This window comes from Hyperolius riggenbachi, chromosome 9, assembly GCF_040937935.1.
Source record: "Hyperolius riggenbachi isolate aHypRig1 chromosome 9, aHypRig1.pri, whole genome shotgun sequence".
Taxonomy (NCBI): Eukaryota; Metazoa; Chordata; class Amphibia; order Anura; family Hyperoliidae; genus Hyperolius; species Hyperolius riggenbachi.
In genome coordinates, this window is record NC_090654.1 from 223,190,887 (window position 1) to 223,213,995 (window position 23,109).

The 23,109-nt window shown below is 42.3% G+C and overlaps 1 protein-coding gene across 1 annotated transcript; it reads left to right on the plus strand.

Moving 5' to 3' along the window:
• Nucleotides 1–8,644: 8,644 nt before the first annotated feature.
• On the plus strand, nucleotides 8,645–21,427 carry LRRC14B (leucine rich repeat containing 14B). Its single transcript, XM_068251918.1, has 2 exons — nucleotides 8,645–9,604; nucleotides 19,169–21,427. The coding sequence occupies exons 1-2, from the start codon at nucleotides 8,700–8,702 to the stop codon at nucleotides 19,809–19,811; spliced, it is 1,548 nt and encodes a 515-aa protein (XP_068108019.1). The 5' UTR covers nucleotides 8,645–8,699; the 3' UTR covers nucleotides 19,812–21,427.
• The last annotated feature ends 1,682 nt before the right edge of the window (nucleotides 21,428–23,109 follow it).

The following is a 23,109-nucleotide window of genomic DNA, read 5'->3' on the forward strand; positions in this document are numbered from 1 at the left end:
CACACTATTGTCTAGCAGTTCTGTCTCAGTTGTATTAACACATGCTCTGTGCACCGAGAGGCTGCTGAAATAGGATTATCCAAAATGATCACAATCAACATAGGCTATCATGGGGGATGTACATCACTAGGAGGACATGTGTAATGGGAAGAGGTCTTTGTTGATCCCCTCACTTAATGGGACTCAGAGCACCTCTCATGGGTATGCCTATAAGCCAGACGACTTCCAACAATGTCGTGCTATGACCTCTCTGGAGGAGCCTCTTGCAATGGCCATGCGTGTCATTTTCTCCTCCTACTTCATTCAGTGATGCACTTCTCTAACAAGAGAAGACAGGAGTGACCCGGAAGTTATAACATAGCCAAGATGGCAGCTGCAATCCAACGAAAACTATTTGCTGCGATTCAGGCATCAAATGAAAGAGGAGAGCACAAGCTACAGAAATGTATGCATCTTTAAAGGGGTTCTGTGTGGGGATGCTGAGGGTAAAAACACACTTATCTGGGGCTTCTATCAGCCCCTTGTAGCAGTCATGTCCCACGCCGTCCTCCTCCGATCCTCCGTTCTCCGCCGATTAGGATTACAGGGTGTCTTGTGTCAGGGACAATAGTGACATGGATGTACATCATATACAGGATCTTCTCAAAAAATTTGCATATTGTGATAAAGTTCATTATTATCTGTAATGTACTGATAAACATTAGACTTTCATATATTTTAGATTCAAATACACACAACTAAAGTAGTTCAAGCCTTTTATTGTTTTAATATTGATGATTTTGGCATTCAGCTCATAAAAACCCAAGTTTCCTATCCAAAAAAATTAGCATATTTCATCCGACCAATAAAAGAAAAGTGTTTTTAAAACAAAAAAAGTCAACCTTCAAATAATTATGTTCAGTTATGCACTCAATACTTGGTCTGGAATCCTTTTGCAGAAATGACAGCTTCAATGCGGCGTGGCATGGAGGCAATCAGCCTGTGGCACTGCTCAGGTGTTATGGAGGCCCAGGATGCTTCAATAGCGGCCTTAAGCTCATCCAGAGTGTTGGGTCTTGCGTCTCTCAACTTTCTCTTCACAATATCCCACAGATTCTCTATGGGGTTTAGGTCAGGAGAGTTGGCAGGCCAATTGAGAACAGTAATACCATGGTCAGTAAACTATTTACCAGTGGTTTTGGCACTGAGCAGTTGCCAGGTTGTGCTGAAAAATGAAATCTTCATCTCCATAAAGCTTTTCAGCAGATGGAAGCATGAACCCACTTTTGAACCAGAAACAGCAGCAGAAGCGCCTGACCTGGGCTACAGAAAAGCAGCACTGGACTGTTGCTCAGTGGTCCAAAGTACTTTTTTCGGATAAAAGCAACTTTTACATGTCATTCGGAAATCAAGGTGCCAGAGTCTGGAGGAAGACTGGGGAGAGGGAAATGCCAAAATGCCTGAAGTCCAGTGTCAAGTACCCACAGTCAGTGATGGTCTGGGGTGCCATGTCAGCTGCTGGTGTTGGTCCACTGTGTTTTATCAAGGGCAGGGTGAATGCAGCTAGCTATCAGGAGATTTTGGAGCACTTCATGCTTCCATCTGCTGAAAAGCTTTATGGAGATGAAGATTTCATTTTTCAGCACGACCTGGCACCTGCTCACAGTGCCAAAACCACCAGTAAATGGTTTACTGACCATGGTATTACTGTGCTCAATTGGCCTGCCAACTCTCCTGACCTGAACCTCATAGAGAATCTGTGGGATATTGTGAAGAGAAAGTTGAAAGACGCAAGACTCAACACTCTGGATGAGCTTAAAGGGGAACTGAAGAGAGAGGTATATGGAGGCTGCCACGTTTATTTCCTTTTAAGTAATACCAGTTGCCTGGCAGCCCTGCTGATCCTCTGCCTCTAATACTATTAGCCATAGCCCCTGAACAAGCATGCAGCAGATCAGGTGTTTCAGACTTTAAAGTCAGATCTGACAAGACTAGCTGCATGCTTGTTTCTGGTGTTGTTCAGATACTACTGCAGAGAAATAGACCAGCAGGGCTGCCAGGCAACTGGTATTGATTAAAAGGAAATAAATATGGCAGCCTCCGTATACCTCTTACTTCAGTTCCCCTTTAAGGCCGCTATCGAAACATCCTGGACCTCCATAACACCTGAGCAGTGCCACAGGCTGATTGCCTCCATGCCACGCCGCATTTAAGCAGTCATTTCTGCAAAAGGATTCCCGACCAAGTATTGAGTGCATAACTGAACATAATTATTTGAAGATTTACTTTTTTTAAACACTTTTTTATTGGTTGGATGAAATATGCTAATTTTTTGAGATAGGAATTTTGGGTTTTCATGAGCTGTATGCCAAAATCATCAATATTAAAACAATAAAAGGCTTGAACTACTTCAGTTGTGTGTAATGAATCTAAAATATATGAAAGTCTGTTTATCAGTACATTACAGAAAATAATGAACTTTATCACAATATGCTAATTTTTTTAGAAGGACCTGTATATGTAATTGATATATGGCACACTTAGGGCTGATTGGGTCAAATCTGACTCACATGTTGCTAATAGTTACTAAACGAAACTAACTACACAATAAACCATAATGGGTAACTAATGTATCAAACTCGGGGGTGGGAGGCACCTAGTGTAAACCATGTGATATTAACTTCTAATAAGATACCAGGAATAAAATAAAATAACTCCTACCTTAATGGAGAACACTCAATTTCAAATGGAAAAGCAAATTTATTTATTAAGCACTAGGACAACGCGTTTCACTGCTGCTTCATCATGTCAAGTAAGTGCCACAACCAGCAAAAGGATAGCTCAGGATGCCTATAGGAATTACCGAATTGTGCCGTAAATACCTCAATAAATGTCCATTCACAAAGATTAGAGCATTTGGCACTTGTAGGGCAAAAGCAGCAATTTGCAAAGGAACAGCTTATGTTTTAGGCACACCACTTGTACCAGAAGAAGCATCACAACTCTGGCCAGGACTGGGAGAACATCACCATAGCAGAACACAGCTTGCTGCCAAGTCCTACTCCACATCTGGTTAGAATTGTACTGTTTACCAGCCTTCATGAATTGAAGACATTTTTTTTTTTATACATTTCCAATGTATTACCGCATGTGTGAAAATCTTAGTGAATTTGGGGAAAAGATGTGCTTTTTTTTTACTGACCTATTTTTTTTTTTTTGTGAATTAAAGCCCATTGTGTCACTTTTTCTAGGTCTAACGGGTTTTGGAGAATCTTTCAAACTAATGATGTTAGTATGATGGTCGCTACCTTTTCATGGTGGCCTCTTACTTGCTTTGGTTTTGATCACATCATAGAAAAGTGGTGCATGATCCTGGAATTTAGTGTGGGTCACTTCTTTGCTGTAGCAGAGGTCAGTTTTGCAGACTTGTGGCTTTGGCATTAGCAGTCCTCTATCCCTGGGTCCCAGTGGTTATTGCCACTATACTTGTGTCCACTGTACAGTAAACTTGGCTGGATCACCAGTTGATGGTCACAGCTTTCTACCTTCCACTACATTTTATTATTTTGAGCAGTCTGCACATTCACACAATCTCTCTTATCGTAATCATATTGAGGGGGGAAGAGGGGCAAGTGAGCAGAGCACAACAAAGAGGGAGGGGCAAGGTGGACAAGTTGATCCAGCTGTCCAGATCACTCTCCAATACCATTGGTCCGGCCAAACATATGCGTTAGATTCTCTGCAGAGGTGGCACAAACTGAGATTCATCTTGCTTTTGTATCAAGCCTAAAAGTGGCCACACATGATACAATTAAAATATCCAATTTTACAGCAATTTGATAAGAGCGATTGGTTGTACAGAAAAATCAAAAGCTATTTTTTAAAAATGAATTTGAGAAATATTTTCTGTCCAATCTCTATAAAAATTGAATGGTTTAGGATAATTATTAGATTTTTAATTTTAAAGACCCAATAATTTGTTTTCATAATTGGGTAAAAATGTAACAAGTGAGGTCATATTTTTCAAATTCTATGATCATTCAGGAAAACTGATTGTAATCCCTGAATTGAAAAGAAATGTCCACTTTCAGGCCTGGAACCCACTAGCAGCATTTTTGTAAGTGCTTGTTATTTGAAAAGCTGTTGCTAATGAAATGCTATGTGTGTGATCCCACTTGAGGGATGCAATTTTTTTTTTAAATCCCCCATAGCATTTACATTGGCAAGAGCTGTTCACAAGCCGCCACCCCAAGGGGACTCTACTCTCTCTCTCTCTCTCTCTCTCTCTGCACTATACTTGCACTATACTTCTGTTTTCTGTGCACTGTTATTTGTGCCACCACCGACCCCATAGTGCCAAAACCAATTCCAGGTACAAACACCCCCCCGCTGTACTTGGCAAAAAAAAATCTGATTCTGAAAAGCGCTGCTAAAGTGTCTGATGCAGATAAAGTCAATTTTACAAGTTGCAGAAAGTAAAATGGAAACTCCCATGATACAGTGGCAGCTTCATCTGCAACTCCTGAACTGAGAGGGATATGGAGGTTGACATTTAGTTCTATTTACTGTAAATACTGCAATGCAAATTGCTTGTCTTTCCTGCTAATTCACTGTCTCGAATACTTTAGCCATAGGTCCTGAACAAGCATACAGATTCAGCAGGTGTGTGATTCAGTCACTACTGCAGTCAAATACATCAGCAGGATTGTTGGGCAACTGGTATTGTTTAAAAATTACTATGGCAGCTACCAAATCACTCTCCGTTTAAGTTTACTTGAAGTAAAACAATTGAATTGATGTATTTAGAACGTGGCAAAGATTAGATCAAATGGAGGAAAATTTAGATCAGTGTTGCATTAAGCAAAGTTTGAGTGTTACAAAAACAGGTATTGAGGTGAAACCTCCCCAGTGAGGACAAATGTCCCAGTAAAAGCCTGACATGATATAATCCTTTCATTCTAGCCAGCACTTAAAGGACCAATGTTGTTAAAAAATTGTAAAATTTAAAATGCATGCATGCATGTATGTAAAATATACATTGGTTCTACATTAAAATGCACTTTTTCCTATGTCACAATATGTTGTAAAGATCTGACAGGTTTTGGGTTAGTCCATCTTCTCGTGGAGGATTCTTAGTTTTCTTTATTTTTAAAAGCGCTTCCTAAATGCCAGTTGCTCAGTCCAGCTACCAAAATAGTGTGCAAGTGAGTAGGGAGGCCGGCTTTCCAGGTAGTGCTTTTGTAAAGAATAAAGGAATACCGAGTCCCCATGAGGAGAGGGATTAGTCCAAAACCTGGCAGATCTGTCAGATTTCTACTAACTACTGTAAGTGACAGTAACGTAGGAGAAAATTCATTTTTAGAGTATTTTACTGTGGGAGAAATGAACTTCTTGTGCTCATGTATCTTAAAGTACTGTAGTGGTACTTTAACCACTTAACATCTCAGTCGTTTTCAGCTTATGCATCCGAGCAATGTTCACCTCCCATTCATTAGCCTATAACTTTATCACTACTTATCACAATGAACTGATCTATAGCTTGTTTTTTCCGCCACCAATTAGGCTTTCTTTGGGGGGTACATTTTGCTAAGAGCCACTTTATTGTAAATGCATTTTAACAGGAAGAATAAGAAAAAAAATGAAAAAATTCATTATTTGTCAGTTTTCGGCCATTATAGTTTTAAAATAATACATGCCTCCATAATTAAAACCCACGTATTGTTATTGCCCATTTGTCACGGTTATTTCACCATTTAAATTATGTCCCTATCACAATGTATCGCGACAATATTTTATTTGGAAATAAAAGAGCATTTTTTCCGTTTTGCATACATCACTATTTACAAGCTTATAAAAAAAAAAAATAGAGAGAAATATTTCATCTTTACATAGATATTTAAAAAGTTTAGACCCTTAGGTAAATATTTATGTGGTGTTTTTTTTTTTTTTATAGTAATGTTTTTTGTTTTTTTTTATTAAACATTTTATGTGGGCATTTTTGGGAGGGTGGGATATAAAAGTGTTTTATTTGGGGAAATATTGGTGTAGTGTAATCTTTTTGGGTATTTACTTGTAGTTTTACTTTTTGGCCACAAGATGGCAATCTCGATTTTTTTTACATGACGTCACTCTAAGCGTACAATGTACGCTTAGAGGGACACAGCTTCAGAAAGAGCGAAGCTTCCGAGAGAAGCTGTCGCTTTTTCAGCGGGGGAGAGGAATCAATGATCGGGCTCCATAGCCCGACACATTGATTCCGTGGCTACCGACTCCGCGGCCGGGAGTGCGCGTGCATGCGCGCGATCGGCCGCGGGAGCGCGCGGGAGCGCGCCTGTCCTCCTTGACGTTTTTATACGTCAAGGAGGACAAAGTGGTTAAAGGGGCACTAGGGCGAAAAATTGTAAAAATTAAAATATGTGCAAATATAAACAAATAGGAAGTACATTTTTTCCAGAATAAATTGAGCCATGAATTACTTTTCTCCTATGTTGCTGTCACTTACAGTAGGTAGTAGAAATCTGACATTACCGACAGGTTTTGGACTAGCCCATCTCTTCATAGGGGATTCTCATGGATTTATTTATCTTCAAAAGCACTTAGTGAATGGCAGTTGCTCTGTCCAACTTCCAAAAAACTGTGTAGCAAGCAGGGAAGCTGGCCAGCATCATTGTTTAATCCATTTTAGGGAATATCTTTATAAAGAATAAAAGCCATGCTGAGAATCCCCTATGAAGAAATGGACTAGTCTAAAACCTGTTGCTTCTGTCAGATTTCTACTCCCTACTGTAAGTGACAGCAACATAGGAGAAAAGTAATTTATGGCTCATTTTACTCTGGAGAAAACATATTTTAAATTTTTAAATTTTTTCGCCATAGTGCCCCTTTAAGGACGTTGTTGCTGGAATTCCACTTTATTCTATAAAATAAAACTGGCGCAGTAATCAAATGTGACCTATACCGTGTAGACAAGAACCTACAGGTTTTATCTTTGTTAGAGCTCTCAGAAGCTTTGAAAAAGTGTTTTGACGTTCAAATATCAACTTTTCTTGCATTGCAAACATCTATTTCCTCTTTAGCGTCTAAACATGGCTACGGTAGTGGCCCATACCTGTGTTGGGTGCGTTAACTTGTGTGCACTCAGGGCTAGTTCACACGGAGGTTGAACTGCTTCAGAATAGTGTGTGGGTCAGCTGCCCACCATCTGACGATCGACTGCTGTGCAGTTCCTGTATATACAACAAAATGGGATCATCCACATTGGCGGATGCAGCTGCAGTTTTAAACCGTGTGGTGGTAAACCGTGCTGCTACCTGTTAATTTCCAGCTGACTGGTACAGATCCCACACACAGGTTGTCACCCCCTGGGCAGCCATTTTATTTTAAGTGGCCTTTAAGACATCCACAAACAAAACCTACAAGCCTGTCCGCACTGGATATTGGAACTACAAACAAAAGACATTTTTCTGCCTGTTTCTTTTGTATAGATCATGCTTGTAATATTATAGTTCAACCTCTTGAGGACCATGGTTAAACCCCCCCCCCCCCCTAGTGACCAGGCTATTTTCTACTTAATTGGCCACTGCAGCTTTAAGGCCAAGCTGCAGGGCCGCACAACACAGCACACAGCTCTCTGTTGGTGGGGTCTGATCGCCCTCTCTGTGTTTATTTTTAAAAAACTAAATATTTATTTGTTTTTTTTTTAATATTTAGTACTATTTTTGTATTTATTTTTTTTTACAACTCCTCCCTCCCCCCCAGCCGGCCAATCACGGCGATCGGCTGTCATAGGCTTCTGCCTATGAGAGCCGATCGCTCTCTTGTCCCCCAGGGGGTCAGCCGTGTCATCACACGGCTGTCCCCAGTACAGCGCTGCTGCTGATCGCAGCGCTGTACATGTAAATACACAGCAGTTTTGGCGTGTAACAGACTGAAGGCTCCGCTCCGCCCACCAAGCAGTAGATGCAAACTGCTGCCCCAGTAGTTTACGCCGATCGGCGTTAGGAGGTCCTGGGGCTGCCGCCGCAGCCACGCCCATCGACGTGACGCGGTCGGCAAGCAGTTAAAGCGGACCTGAACTCAGAACTTCCCCTCTGCTCTAAAAGATAAGCAACAGCCTAATAATCTTTAAAGAAAAATATTCTTTTTTTACAGCCGATACAAATCCTGCAATAAATCTGCAGTGTGTCTACTTCCTGCTTTCTTGGAAGCAGACATATTGTTAACATCCTGTGTTTAACAATTACCTCCCTGCCATGGCAGGCAGCTAACACAGCTGAGGGATCACATTACAACTGGTGATTAGTCACAGATGAGGGGGAATTAGGCTAAAACCTCTAAATACATACAGGGTGTATTTCTCTCTGTTTTCCTTCTGTCCTGTGAAAGAGTTCAGGTCCACTTTAAAGTTGGATACTGGTTTCTTTACATTTAGCAGTGTATTGATTATTTTCATCTATGACATTTGGACCCTGAAGTGTTCCTCTGTACTCCTTTCTATTGTGTTATGATAGTTGTCCTGCACAAGCAATCATCATTCTGTGTCCAGCAGTCACGGCCAGGAAACGCCTGCTAATAAAAATGACCCTGACGTGACGCTGGAGGTTTTCAGCTCTCTACGAATTCCAGTGTCAGCTGCAGCTAAAAATAAAAGAGCCTGACACAGTGACAGTTCAGCAGGGCCACTACAAAGCCGCCAAGTCAGACAGGAGAGTTCTCACAAGATGAAGACGTTGAGATTTATCGCAGCAGAGGCCTTTATAGCCAAGCAGGAATATGCCAAGATAAGCATCAAGAACGTTGCCCATAATCTTTACCCCCTCTTACTGAAGGCTTGTTTCCTGCATGAGAAAGAGGAAATCATCACCGTACTGGTGGAAAACTGGCCCCAACAAGATTTTAACTTTAGCAAGCTGATGGGCAAATCCCTGGATTGCCCTGAAGACATCAGCCACTGGTCATGCCAGCGTAGCTTAACAGCCTGCCTAAAGGGTTTGAAGAATTATGTGTTGAATTCATCTTCTACGTACTCCAAAAGGCTGAAGGTTGTTGACCTTACAGGCATACAAGATGTCCAGCATCAGCCATGTGCATGTAAGAAGACTTTGGGGAGATGGGCCAGAACACAACTGATTTCACAGATCTGCTTTGAGCTCCTGATTGAGCTGCAAAAGCTTGACTTCAATCCCTCCGTGTTTGGTGTTGAGATTGATGTTCTCTGCAATCTGTTTGTTACAGAGAAGACGTATGAGCTGGTGGTGCAGGCTTTACTGATGAGATGTCACTGCCCACTCAAGATCCGATGTGTAGATTTCAGAGCAGACAGCCTAGCTTTAAGGAAGCTCTTCTATATATTAAGACTTGCTGAACCCTCAACCATGCAAAAGATTGAGATCGTTCACAACGTGCGCTTAGAAATGTATCATCTGGAAGTGCTCCTCAACAATACAGCTTTTCCTCAGCTCACTTCGATGACTTTACCTGCGAGAACTTTTAATGTCACCAATTACACAGCAGAGGATGATGCTGTTTTATGCACCATTGGTGAGAAACTAAGCCTCATGGTTCATCTGACCGAACTGAGTCTGTCATTTTCTATCCTGACAGGCCGGCTGAGGAGACTACTGAGGTAAATATCTATTCAATCATTCCCATGTTTGTTTCCAGAAGACCCAAAGTGACACTGAACTAAATGTAAAAAATGAGGTGGCTTTTAGAGTATGCAGCTTGTACTATAGGGTGCCTATTTTAATCTGTTTACAGCCACAATTGAGTTATCTCACTTTAAGATAATGCACTGCATTTGTCTTCAGCTGGCAGAACTCGTTGTGCTGTAAATTCTTGGCTCATTTTGATCTCTGTCTCCAAGCAGAAAACATTGAAACTGAAAGTAGAAGTCCTCTTTTATCGTCTCACACTGCCCCCTAGTGAAAAGGGACCATAAATACACTTTACAGCAGTTCTAATTAGAAGCTAGGAAATTTAACAAAGAATGAATTAAAAAAACTGCTTAAATAAATATTCCTGGAGCACTTGCAAGCTTCTAAATAAATTGGCTGCTGAAGGGTTAGTATCCCATGCTAGCAATACAGGTTCAGCCTGCCTCAGCTATGCCACTCTCCACTTCCTTCTGTCCAGAGGGCCTCCTAATCACATCTTAGCTAATCACTAGGCAAAAGAAAGGGAGGGAAAGATGGGAGAGGGGGGAGCAGAAGTTAAAGAGAACCAAAGCTCGGGTTCAAAAACAGATATTTACCTAAAGAGAAAGAAGACTCAGGATTCTATTGAAGCTTCCCTCCGTGCTCTGATGTCCCCCTTACATAGTTCGCCCTCCCCTCCACATTAGGGCAGCTCTCCTCTCCTGTTACGAGCGCAGCGTAGCACGGAGCCGTTCGTAGACGGGGACATTAGAGCACTGTCAGAAGCCTCAATAGGATCCTGAGGCTTCCCTCTCTTTACGGAAATATCTCATTTTGTATCTGAGATGCAGCTCAGGTGCACTTTAAGTTTGAAACAGAATGTGTTAGAATTAGCATATGAAACTTTGGCACCTGTATAGGTGACTTGTGATATTAAAATTGGTAATGGATTTCCAGCTGCAGCCTTAAAATTTTAGAAACGGTTCTTAAAGGGAAACAAAAGAGATATAGGGAGGGGCTATATTTATTTCCTATAAAAGAATACCAGTTGTCTGGCCTCCTGCTGATCATTCTGACATCAGTAGTGTCTGAATCACACACCTGAAACAAGCATGCAGCTAATCTTATCAGATTTTTGTCAGAAACATCTGATCTGTATGCTAGTTCCGGGTCTACGGCTAAACGTATTAAAGGCAGAGGATCAGCTGGACTGACCGGCAATTAGTATTGTTTAAAGGGAAACCCTGACCAGGACTTGAACTTCATCTCAAACAATAGCTGATAACCCCTTTACCATGAGAAATCTTTTCCTTTTCTCAAACGGATCATCAGGGGGGTCTGTATGGCTGATATTGTGGTGAAACCCCTCCCACAGTGTGATGTCATAACCATGGTCCTGACAGTTTCCTGTCTGTGAACTTCATTGCATTGTGGGAAGTAGCTGTTTACAGCTGTTTCCAACTTACAAAAAAAGCAAGCAGCATCTCCTTCCAGTGACTCTTTTCAGCTGCCAGCAGTAAAAATGTCAGTACATGATAAATGTCGGAATGTAAATCAGGGAGAGGAACATTTTACAATGGGAAAACACTGACTAAATCATGTATACATAATTATTGTAACAATTAAGCACTTTTTTATTACATTATTTTCACTGGAGATCCTTTTTAAAATTAAATAAATATGTCAGCCTCCATATCCTTCTCACTTCAGGTTCCCCTTAAAGGGAAGGTTCAGGGAGGGTGGGTAAAAAAATAAAAATCAATTTCCACTTACCTGGGGCTTCCTCCAGCCCGTGGCAGGCAGGAGGTGCCCTCGCCGCCGCTCCGCAGGCTCCCGGTGGTCTCCGGTGGCCGACCCGACCTGGCCAGGCCGGCTGCCAGGTCGGGCTCTTCTGCGCTCCAAGGCCCGGAACTTCTGCGTCCCACGCCGGCGCTCTGACGTCATCGGACGTCCTCCGGGCTCTACTGTGCAGGCGCAGAACTACTGCGCATGCGCAGTAGAGCCCGGAGGACGTCCGATGACGTCAGCGCGCCGTCGTGGGACGCAGAAGTTCCGGGCCTTGGAGCGCAGAAGAGCCCGACCTGGCAGCCGGCCTGGCCGGGTCGGGTCGGCCACCGAAGACCACCGGGAGCCTGCGGAGCGGCGGCGAGGGCACCTCCTGCCTGCCACGGGCTGGAGGAAGCCCCAGGTAAGTGGAAATTGATTTTTATTTTTTACCCACCCTCCCTGAACCTTTCCTAAAGTAAATCAGGACTTAAATCCAGGGAATATTTCGTTTTATGTTTTTTTTAAGATGATTGTTTGTTTTTACATTTAAAAAAAACAGGAAAACTAAATCTTTTAACTGTATCATGTGTGTTCACCTTTGTGCTCCATGCTTATGGCAGGGATTACACTTGCCAATAATCGCATGCATTTTTGCAATGTGAAAACTCATACAAAAAATGCACATAATGCTTCACAATGCCCAATCGCAGTAATGTGCGCTTTCCCCCAGCATTAAAAAAAAAAAAAAAAAATGGCACCGCTGCTTTTTTTATACACATAGCGTGCGATTCCCTATTGCCAACGGTCAGCTGCTCTCAGTTTGGTGTGTTTTTCCGCAGACTCAAGTGTGACCCCTGCCTAATTATTAGATTCTGTGCAGACAAAGTGCAAATACAATTGCTGAGGGCTCTTTCACATTGCATAACGCTTGCAGGAGCCGATTTCCTGCAAGCGCTATGATCTGCGGTGTGACGTTGGGATGTTGCGGTGCAGTTCTAATTCACCTGATGGGAAAACGACGGCGCCGGGCGATTAAAAGCTCCCGGCTGCATCGTACCACAGTGCACCAAAATGCAGCGTTAGATGTGAAAGGTAGAATGAAAATCTATGGACTTTCATTTTACCTTGGTTAACACAAACTATTGACTTTGCGACAAAATGCCAGAAATCAGCTCTGGCGGGAAAGAGCCCTGAGACAGGAGATATACTCAAAAAAGTTTTCACCTTGTCTGTAATGCTGGGTACACACAATTTTTCCGCTCAATTCTCCGCTCAATCGTTTTTGTTGGCTCAATTCTCTTTTCTTCTGCTCCTTTTTCTTTTTCCATTCACTTCTATGAGAAATCGAGCAGTAAAACGATTGAGAGTAATATCGGACATGACGGAATTTATCAATCGAACGCATCTATCGATCGGAAAAACGTAACGTGTGTACCTAGTATAAGTCAACGCAGCGTTCATCTAGATTAACCTCTAATAGGCTATTAGATTTTTCTTTGGCCTCATTAAAAGCAAATTATATTAGAGGGAAAAGTAGTCTGTTTCCCGACAAAACAGTCTTTCCTGTGCTTATCTGTAACTGTTTGGACATGTATCACACAGTGGGCCCTATGCAATTACCAAACTCGCCAGCGCTAAGTGCTGGCGAGTTCTTAAATTAGGCGTCAGCAAGGTCGCCTAATGCAATTGCATTTAACACCCCCCAGGGCGGAAAAGAACTCGCTTGGGCGATATAATCGCCCAGCAAGTTCCTTTCCCCCTATGCAATTGCATTTTGCACCCCCCGGGAAGCATTGCAAACATAGGTGCTAACTTTTCACCTGCTCTGAGCAGGCGCAAAGACCTATCGCTGCTGTCAGCGGGCTGATTTTGGCATCTGGGAGCCTCCTTTACTAAGGAAACCCCAGATGCCAGTGATTTAAATAGGTAAAGGAGTCAGCTTTGACTCCTTACCTATTTAAAATGTAACAAAAAAACATACCTCCATCGTTCCGGCTCGCCGCATGTCCCACGCTGCTCCTCCACTCATCTCTGTGACAGTGAGTATTCTTGGAGCCGGCAAAGCATCTTTGAGTCTTCTGCCGGGGCTCCCCATTCGTCCACTAGGTGGCCCAATGAGAATCATCCTGATTCTCATTGGTCCAATTAGAATCAGGATGATTCTCATTGGGCCACCTACTGGAGGAATGGGGAGCCCCGGCGGGAGACTCAAAGATGCTTTGCCGGCTCCAAGAATACTCACAGAGATGAGCGGAGGAGCGGCGTGGGACATGCGACGAGACAGGAACGATGGAGGTATGTATCTTCTGAAGGTAGCGACAAGCGGCAGAAGGCGACGGACGGCGGGTATGAGCCTTGCAACGATGCGCTGGCTCTTGCGACGATGCGCGCGCATCTTCCCGGGAGCGAGGCAGCAGTGTTGTGGTGCTGAAGGACAGCTCCACGGCACAAATGCCTCGCTCCACATCGCTGGCCACACAGGAGCATCGCTCGGCGAATACCTAGTATTCGCCTGAGTTATGCTCCTTTACGCAAGGACATCGCTCAGGTGAAACTGGCAATTGAATTTGCCGGTAAATCCTGAGCGATGTGAGGAGATAAGAAGCTCGCATGTTTTCAGCTTCTTATCTCCTCGAATTGCATATGGCCCAGTGGCCCATATACAATTACATTTTTCTCCTAGGAGATAATTTTTCATCTTCAAAGTAAAATAACTTTCCAGCACTTTTCAGCTAAAAAAGTACCAACAAGTAAACGAAAAAGTACTATCAAAATTATTTTGAGCATTTTCTTGCTTTCTGGTGGCTTAAAATTGATTTTATTGACAAATTTAAAAATATCACCTAGGTGAAAACTCAGGTGAAAAATTTAATTGCATACATTTTCACCTGACTTTTCTCCTAGGAGATAATTTTTTCAACTGCTTTTTAAAATAACTTTTCAGCATCTTATAATCAAAAAAGTACCAAAAAGTAGTGAGAAAGTACTATGAAAAATATTTGGAGTGTTTTCTTACTTGCTGGTGGCTTAAAAGGCATTTTATTGGCAAGGTGTGAAAATATCATCAAGGAGAAAACTCAGGAGAAAAAGTGAATTGCACATGGGCCAGTGGCCCATATTCAGTTCACTTTTTCTCCTACATTTTCTACTAGGTGATATTTTCGTACTTTATCATACATTGCATTTTAAGCCACAAGTAAAAGAACATAAATACTCAGAATAATGTTTACAGGACTTTTTCACTTTTTTTTATACTTATTCAACTGTAGGATGCCGAAAAAGTATTTAGAAGATTAAAAATTATCTCCCAGGAGAAAACTTAGGAGTAAAAATGGAATTGAATCAGGGCCATTAGCCAAGAGGGTTTTTTATGGCAACATCAATCTATTTCAGTTAAGGCACATATATCAATGTTTAACATTTTAAAAATAATTTCAATACATTGTAAAACTCATGTATAATCCAGTCAATCTACAAGGGTAAACCTTAACTTGCTTGTATATTTGTTTACATAATCCATATACCCGCCTAGCTAAACTTTAAGGGCCCATTCCCACTAGGGCGATTAACGGGCTTTTAGATGTAAACAGGTCCTAAGAGCTCATTTCCACTAGGGGCGCTTCACATGCAGGGAAAGAACGGACGGCATGAGCATTAAATTATGCATGCAAATCCCTATAGAAGGGGTCCGGATGCGTTCTTGCATGACAGAAGACGCAAGCCGGACTACAGTAAAGCGGGCCCTAAAATGTCAGGTGGATACAAATGTTTTGCAGTGACACTGTTGTTTCAGAGGCTAGTAATGAATTGTTTTATAATGCAATTGTTTTAAAATCCAAATTCCTACTTTTCCCCCCCTTTTTGTGTACATGATGGGCATAGCCTTAGTTACAACTTTGTTTTGACTATTATCTGCCTTCTTTCACATGGGCAGTTTACTCTGCCAGCTGCTTCTGTGACCTGTGGGGTGCAAGGAATCATGTACAGAGGAAGATGCCACCACAATGCCTGTACCATCTAAGAGCGGTGGGGAGACGTTACATGAGGTGGTTGTCTGATGTAGAGTAACTGCACCGTGTCGATCTCGGACACACTTATGGTTTTAAACACCACCTTTCGACTGTGTTAAATTGTAGCTGTAAGGGACTCGTCTCCCAGAAGATCGGAGGCTGAACTGCATGTTGAAAGCTTAGTTCAGACATCTATGTGAAAGAAAAACATCATAGGGATTAGCAGGTTAAAGGATAGTGCAGTAGGATCGGTGGAAAACTGGAAATAATAAAATATTTGTATTTTTTTTCAATTTAGCTTTAATACATCACCCTAATCCCTACTTCTGTTACTTTAACCTCACATTTTCTACAATGAAAAAACATATAGGGTACCAGAGGCATAACAATAGCACCAGGGACTCCCACAAGCATGGGGGGGGGGGGGAGGAGGGGGGGGGCTGCTCCTGGGATGACATGCAGATTATTTTACCTGTTCCGGCCAGGTCCTCACTCCTACCACCTTGCAGCTCCAGATGCCCATCACATGACATGCAGAAGCAGGAGCCACAAGGTAATAGGCATCATGGCGCAGAGCTACACTGAAGAGGCGCGTGGACCTGTTTTGCTGTATAGGGCTCCGCTGCTGCTCTACCTTATGGGGGAGGGATGAAGCTACCTAATAATGTGACTTTAGTTTTGGGCTCAACAAATTATAGTAACGCTCATGTAGGGGTGTACATTTGTTTTTGCCACCCAGTCACTTTGGTGCAGGGTGGGCCGAATGATGGCTCACCCTGCTTCCGCTAAAATTCTGGGCGGCATTAATTACTATTCCCCCTTCGAGTCGCAGCAGCTTGGAGGGAGAATTAAATGTGGGGGCCAGCAGTCGTCGCTGAAGCGGAACTTGGGCCTGGAGGGGTGAGTCGTACATGACTATGGCGCCACCACGGCAATACTGTGGTGGAGTGGCTCCTCGGATTCCCTCCTCAGCCTGGAGGTGAGTCAGCCTGATCTGCAGGGAATGGGGGACTGTGACGGACTGGCTGACAGACTACCTATACTAAAAAACGGTTGGAGAGTGAAGGAATCGGCACTAGTTGCTGATGGCAAAACAGGCGGGGGTTGGTGGATAATTCAATGTGCCTCCGGACGGTTCCAGGTATACCAGAATGAGTAGGAAAGAAAAGCAGAATCCGGGCACCATGAACTGCAGTTACCACACTTTATTGCATCCCCGCACACAAGCAAGGTTGCTTGCTTCCTCAGAGACCTGAGGAAGCAAGCAACCTTGCTTGTGAAACGGCTGTCAGACCAGCCCTTTACACCTGTATCTATCTGTGTGCGGGGATGCAATAAAGTGTGGAAAATGCAGTTTATGGTGCCCAGATTCTGCTTTTCTTTCCTACTCAGACTACCTATACTAATGGGGGGAGGTGTCATCTAACTACCTATACTAATGGGGGAGGAGTTATTGAGCCACCTATACTAATGGGGAAAGAGTCATTGAGCTACCTATACTAATGAGGGGGGGGGAGTCAATGAGCTACCTATACAAATGAGGGAGGAGTCATTGAGCCACCTATACTAATGGGGGAGGAGTCATTGAGCCACCTATACTAATGGGGGGAGTCAATGAGCTACCTATACTAAAGGGGTTAGGAAGGAGTCATTGAGCTAACTATACTAAAGTGGGGGAGGTGTCATCTAACTACCTATACTAAAGCGGGGAGCAGTCATCTAGTTACCTATACTAAAGGGAGAAGAGTCACCTAGGTATATATGAAAGGGGGTAGGATTACTAAAATGTGTGTGTGTGGGTGTCCTCTAGCTAGGATGCTTCTGGTCAGGGGGTGGCTGGTAATAGTGGGTCTTGAGTGCGTAAACAGTAAAAATCCGTCCCTGTCCGTAGGGTGAAAAACAATTATTATAAACTGATGTGTACCTCTTCCCTTTTGTTTAATCGCTAATAGTAGCGAAAAAAGTTTCTGTACCATGCTAGGCAAAAAAATTAGAGGATGTAGGTAGAAAAAAAAGTTTTGTAAAAGTAATACCTTTTAATAGCTAACTCTCAGAGTTAAATGATGCAAGCTTTCTGAGATCTATTCCCCTTCTTCAGGCATATGTGTTAAAGGATACCCGAAGTGACGTGTGACATGATGAGATAGACATGGGTATGTACAGTGCCAAGTACACTAATAACTATGCTGTGTTCTTTTTTTTTCTTTCTCTGCCTGAAAGAGTTAAATATCAGGTATGGAAGTGGCTGACTCAGTCCGGACAGGAAGTGACTGCAGTGTGACCCTCACTGATAAGAAATTCTAACTATAAAACTCATTTCTAGCAGAAAATAGCTTCTGAGAGTAGAAAAGAGATAAAAATGGTCAACAGGTCATAGGTTTTAGCTCTGGCATACTTCAATGAATGTGTCATTGAGCAAAAACAATAAAACAGTTAAAACTTTAAAAGTTTATTTAACCCATTTGCGTTCCGTTGTTTTCACTTGAGAAATGTTCACCTCCCATTCATTAGCCTATAACTTTATCACTACTTATCACAATGAACTGATCTATATCTTGTTTTTTCCGCCACCAATTAGGCTTTCTTTGGGGGGTACATTTTGCTAAGAGCCACTTTACTGTAAATGCATTTTAACAGGAAGAATAAGAAAAAAACGGAAAAAATTCATTATTTCTCAGTTTTCAGCCATTATAGTTTTAAAATAATACATGCCTCCATAATTAAAACTCACGTATTGTATTTGCCCATATGTCCCGGTTATTACACCGTTAAAATTATGTCCCTATCACAATGTATGGCGACAATATTTTATTTGGAAATAAAGGTGCATTTTTTCCGATTTGCATCTATCACTATTTACAAGTTTAAAATAAAAAAAATATAGAAATATTTCATCTTTACATTGATATTTAAAAAGTTTAGACCCTTAGGCACATATTTACATGTTTGTTTGTTTTTTTATTGTAGTGTTTTTTTTTTATATTAAACATTTTATTTGGGTAGTTTTGGGAGGGTGGGATGTAAACAATAGGTTTATAATGTAAATGTGTGTTGATTTTTATTTTTTTTTACTTTTAGTTGTAGTATTACTTTTTGGCCACAAGATGGCGGCCATGAGTTTGTTTACATGACGTCACTTTAAGCGTAACATAGGCTTAGAGAGACGCATGGGGGAGGTAACAGACAGAAAAGGCGCAGCTTCCGAGAGAAGCTGTCGCTTTTTCAGCGGGGGAGAGGAATCAGTGATTGGGCACCATAGCCCGATTCACTGATTGCCTGGCTAATGAACCGCAGGCCGGGAGCGCGCGTGCACGTGCGCGATCGGCCGCGGGAGGGCGCGGTAGCGCGCATGGTTCCTGGACGTAGTTGTCTTCAACTCTGCTGGTTCCTGGACGTAGTTTCTACGTCCAGGAACTAAAATAGGTTAAACATAAAAACTGTGGACTATCTTAAAAAGTCATTTTTAGGAGAAGGAAGATAGATACAATCGTTTATTTCATTAGTTTATTTTCACTTCGGGTGTCCTTTAACTATTTACCTGCATCAGTGTTTTACTTCAGCTAACATCTGGAAAAATGTCTTAAGTTAGCCATTAAAAGGTATACCGTAATTTTTACAAAACTTTGTTTTTTCTACTTGTTTAATTGCTGAAAAACTGAACAGGCTATGTGTAATTTCTGAAGTTCCAAAACCATCATTTTCTCCATGGAATGCTGTGGAGGCTACACCGACTCACCCAACAATTGTATTTCATCTCATTATGCTGTTGTCTTTCAGCCCACTGACGACACCCCTGAAAGTGCTGGAACTAGCCAACTGCTCTCTGAATCAAGTAGACATGGCTTACCTGGCCAACAGTATCCATGCAGAGCATCTGGAACAGCTGGACCTCAGTGGCCACAACGTCACAGAGCTCTTTCCATCAACGTTCTTTAAGCTCCTCTCCAAGGCTTCGCAGACTCTAGAGATTCTGGTGTTGGAGGAGTGTGATATTGGAGAAATGAACATTCACGTCATGGAGATGGGAATTGTGCATTGCTTAAAATTGAGAGAGTTTAAATTCCTTGGAAACCCTGTGACCTCTATATCTCTTCGGCGTATATTCAGAGTCCTGGCCAGTCTGCCCATGCTGAAATACATTGAATTTCCAGTGCCAAAGGACTGCTATCCTGCTGACGTCAGCTACCCACTGGATGAATTTCATCTTGTAAAGTATGATCATCAGAAGTATGAAGATATCAAACTTACCCTGTGCCGTATCTTACGCCAGGCTGCTCGGGAAGATATAGTAGCAGCCACACCACTGTTTGGCAGTTATGATGCTGCCATTGAAGAGACCAATAGTGAGCTAGGAACATGCTTACTTGCCTCATTTAAAGATGCCTTGCAGAATTTCACTACCGCACTGGAAAAATTATAGTAAACTTATATACCCAGTAGCCATTTGTACATTTTAACATAAACTGAAGGCAATAATAACAACATAAACCTTTCTAGTAGGTCTACGCAAAGATAAGTAAATTTTAAAGCGGCACTTCAAAGTAGATAGAAGGGTGCTGCTATATAGCCAACTCATAGCATATTGCAATAATCAGCTTGCATGTAGATGAAAAGAGGATGGGCCTAAGGACAGAGCCTTGAGGTACCCCCACAGATAAAGGATGGGGAGATGAGATCTGATCTGAGTATGAAACTGTGAAAGACCTTCCGGAGAGATAGGAAGATATCCAGGAGAGAGTGAGGCCTTTTATACCTATAGATGAAAGTAACTGTAAGAGTAAGGTGTGGTCAATCAACAGAATATAATGGCCTCGGGATTTGCCTCTTTAGTAAGGGCTGTTTCTATGGAGTGATTAGAGCGAAAGCTGACTGTAACTGATCAAGCAGGGAGTTAGCAGTTAAATCATGGCTTAGCTCAGCATGTACAGTATAAGGCATTAGTAATTAAGTAATTACATATAAGGCATAAGTAATTTGGAAGCGAATGGGAGAAGTGACAAATGAGCGGTAGTTGGTGAGTTCGTGGGATCTAGAGATTGTTGTTAAGTAGTGGTGTCACAACAGCCTTTTTGAATGAGGATGGAAAAATGCCAGTGGAGAGCGATGTTAGTACAGGGAAGGATGGGGATAGCGGTGCAGGAGAACAGAGTACGTGGACAGAGTGATGGAACTGAAAGCTTCTCAGAAGAGAACCGACACATAGGCAAGTGTCTGGAAACATGACCACAACTCTGTGTGGGCTGTTTTTGATTTTACAAGCCCTACCCTGGACAAATGTTTTGGATTATTTTTCTGCTCACTCTCTTTGTAGTATGTATGTGTTCTAGTTGACCATGGAAACCATTGCCAATATTTCATTCAGAGTGTACAGAGTATTGTCTTCTGATGTTCTTGCAGTTGTGCTATATTGCTTTGTCTATTGTATCTTCTAGGGCGAGGAGAACGCCAGCGCATACCACTAAGGCTGCATCTAAAATGACCATCAGCTCAGTGTGCAGCACCTAAATAGATTTTCTGCATACTTTGCATTCAATTCAGATGCAAATCATATGCAAATCTGCTACTACTTATCATGCAAACAGGAAACTCAGGAGGAGGGGCTGGGAGCAGCTAACCTGATAGTTACATAGTTACAAAGTTAAGAAAAGGTGGGGGGAAAGGCTGCACATCCCTAAACACATGTTGCAATCGAATGGTTAATCGCACAGGCATGCACCGCCTCTATCAGACTGAAAAATGCATGCCCTGCATCCAAGACAAATGCTAACATTTATTAGGAGGAACTTTAGCTTCCAATATGGTTTGCATGCAAAGTATATTATGCTAGACACTTGCGCCACGGTGACGCAAACCTCCGGGCAAGTGACCTAACCTAAATTTAAAACCTTGGGAGCAGCTAAGCAAAAAAAATGCGTAACTTACATTTTGTTGAACAGCGAGGAGAACGCCAGCACATACCACATGTCTTTAGGGATGCGCAGCCTTTCCCCCACCTTTTCTTTACTATTGTATCTTCTGTATACTGTTCTGTGTCGCAATAATAATTTTTCAATAAAAATTATAGTAAAAAAAAAAAACACATGGAAAACCCCTTTTACATTCCTTTATTGATTATTATTTAGAAACTGCATTTCTGCTGTGTAGCCGTCCCCTGTGAGTCTCTGCAGCTTTTGCACACATCCAGGCTTATGTTGATGTTCCCAATCAACTGTGAACAGGACTATGGGCTGGGGCACACCGAGCCTTTTTTTTCTGAGCTTTTCTGCAGCCGCTTGCGGCTGCAGATACGCTTGGTCAATGTATCTCAATGGGGTGGTTCACACCAGAGCGGGAGGCGTTTTGCTGAAACGCATACTCCCGGGGTTAGGGCATTTTTTGGATTGCGGAGGCGTTTCTGCCTCCAATGTAAAGTATAGGAAAAACGCAAACCGCTCTGAAAAACGGCAGTTCAGAGCGGTTTTGCAGGCGTTTTTGTTACAGAAGCTGTTCAGTAACAGCTTTACTGTAACAATATATGAAATCTACTACACCAAAAACGCTTCACAAAACCGCAAAATGCTAGGCGAAACGCTACAGAAAAATAAGAAAAAGCGTTTCAAAATCTGCTAGCATTTTGCGGATCTGCTAGCGGGTTTTGGTGTGCCCCAGGCCTTAAAGAGAACCTGAACTGAAAATAAAAAGTAAAAATACCCATACACAGGTCATACTTACCTCCTGTGTAGTCTACTCATTAATCTCTTTCTCCTCTCCTGTGTACTGTTTATCCACTGTGATCAATGGAATTCTCTGTCTTCCATTTTAAAAATGGCCATTACCCCTAACAGCTCCCTGGTCAGCACACTGTTAAACTTTAATATCACCCACTTGAGCCATAGGGAAACTTGGACATTACCTTGCACATTCAGTTGTAACTGACAGCTGCTGATATATAACTGACAGCAACTGGTGTATTTCAGTGCTGACAAAATATTGTCAGAACTGGAAGGGATCACTGTAAGAAGAAAATGGTGAGCTTCTGAGAGGAATTGACGGTGAGGTATGTAATATTCATTTGCAGCTACGTCGTGTTTATTTTAAATCATTTTACTCACTTCAGGTTCCCTTTAAAGCGATCCTTCAATGGCAATTTTGCTGATCGGTAAAACGTTTTTTATAATTGGTTTTGATGGGTAGGAAACACAGATTGGTTGTTGATGTTATTTCGGATCGCATTTATCTGATAGCTCAAACGATTCATCACAAATCAATTCAAATTGAATCAAACAATTCAGCACATTGTCCACCTTAAGGTACAGAAAGGCCTAATTTAACCACTTGAGGACCGCGGTCTTAAAACCCCCTAGCGACCAAGCAATTTTTAACAAAATAGGCCACTGCATCTTTAAGGGCTCACTGCAGGGCCGTACAACTCAGCACGCAAGTGATCCCCCCACCCTTTTCTTCCCACCAACATAGCTCTCTTGGTTGGTGGGTCTAATCGCTCCCCAGATGTTGTTTTTTTAATATAAATATTTATTGTATTTAATTTTTAATACATTTGCTCATTTTTTATTTATTTTTTATGAACCCCTCCCTCCATCCCCCTGCCAGCTAATCAGCGTAATCGACTATCATAGGCTTCGGCCTATGACAGGCGATCACTTCCCTGCCTACAGAGGGGACAGCCGTGTCACACGGCTGTTCCCAGTACAGGGCTGCCTTAGATCGCAGCGCTGTAC

Coding starts and splice junctions, on each gene's coding strand:
- LRRC14B (XM_068251918.1), top strand. CDS start 8,700: ATGAAGACGTTGAGATTTATCGCAGCAGAGGCCTTTATAGCCAAGCAG. Junction 9,605..19,168: donor CGGCTGAGGAGACTACTGAG/GTAAATATCTAT, acceptor GTTGTCTTTCAG/CCCACTGACGACACCCCTGA.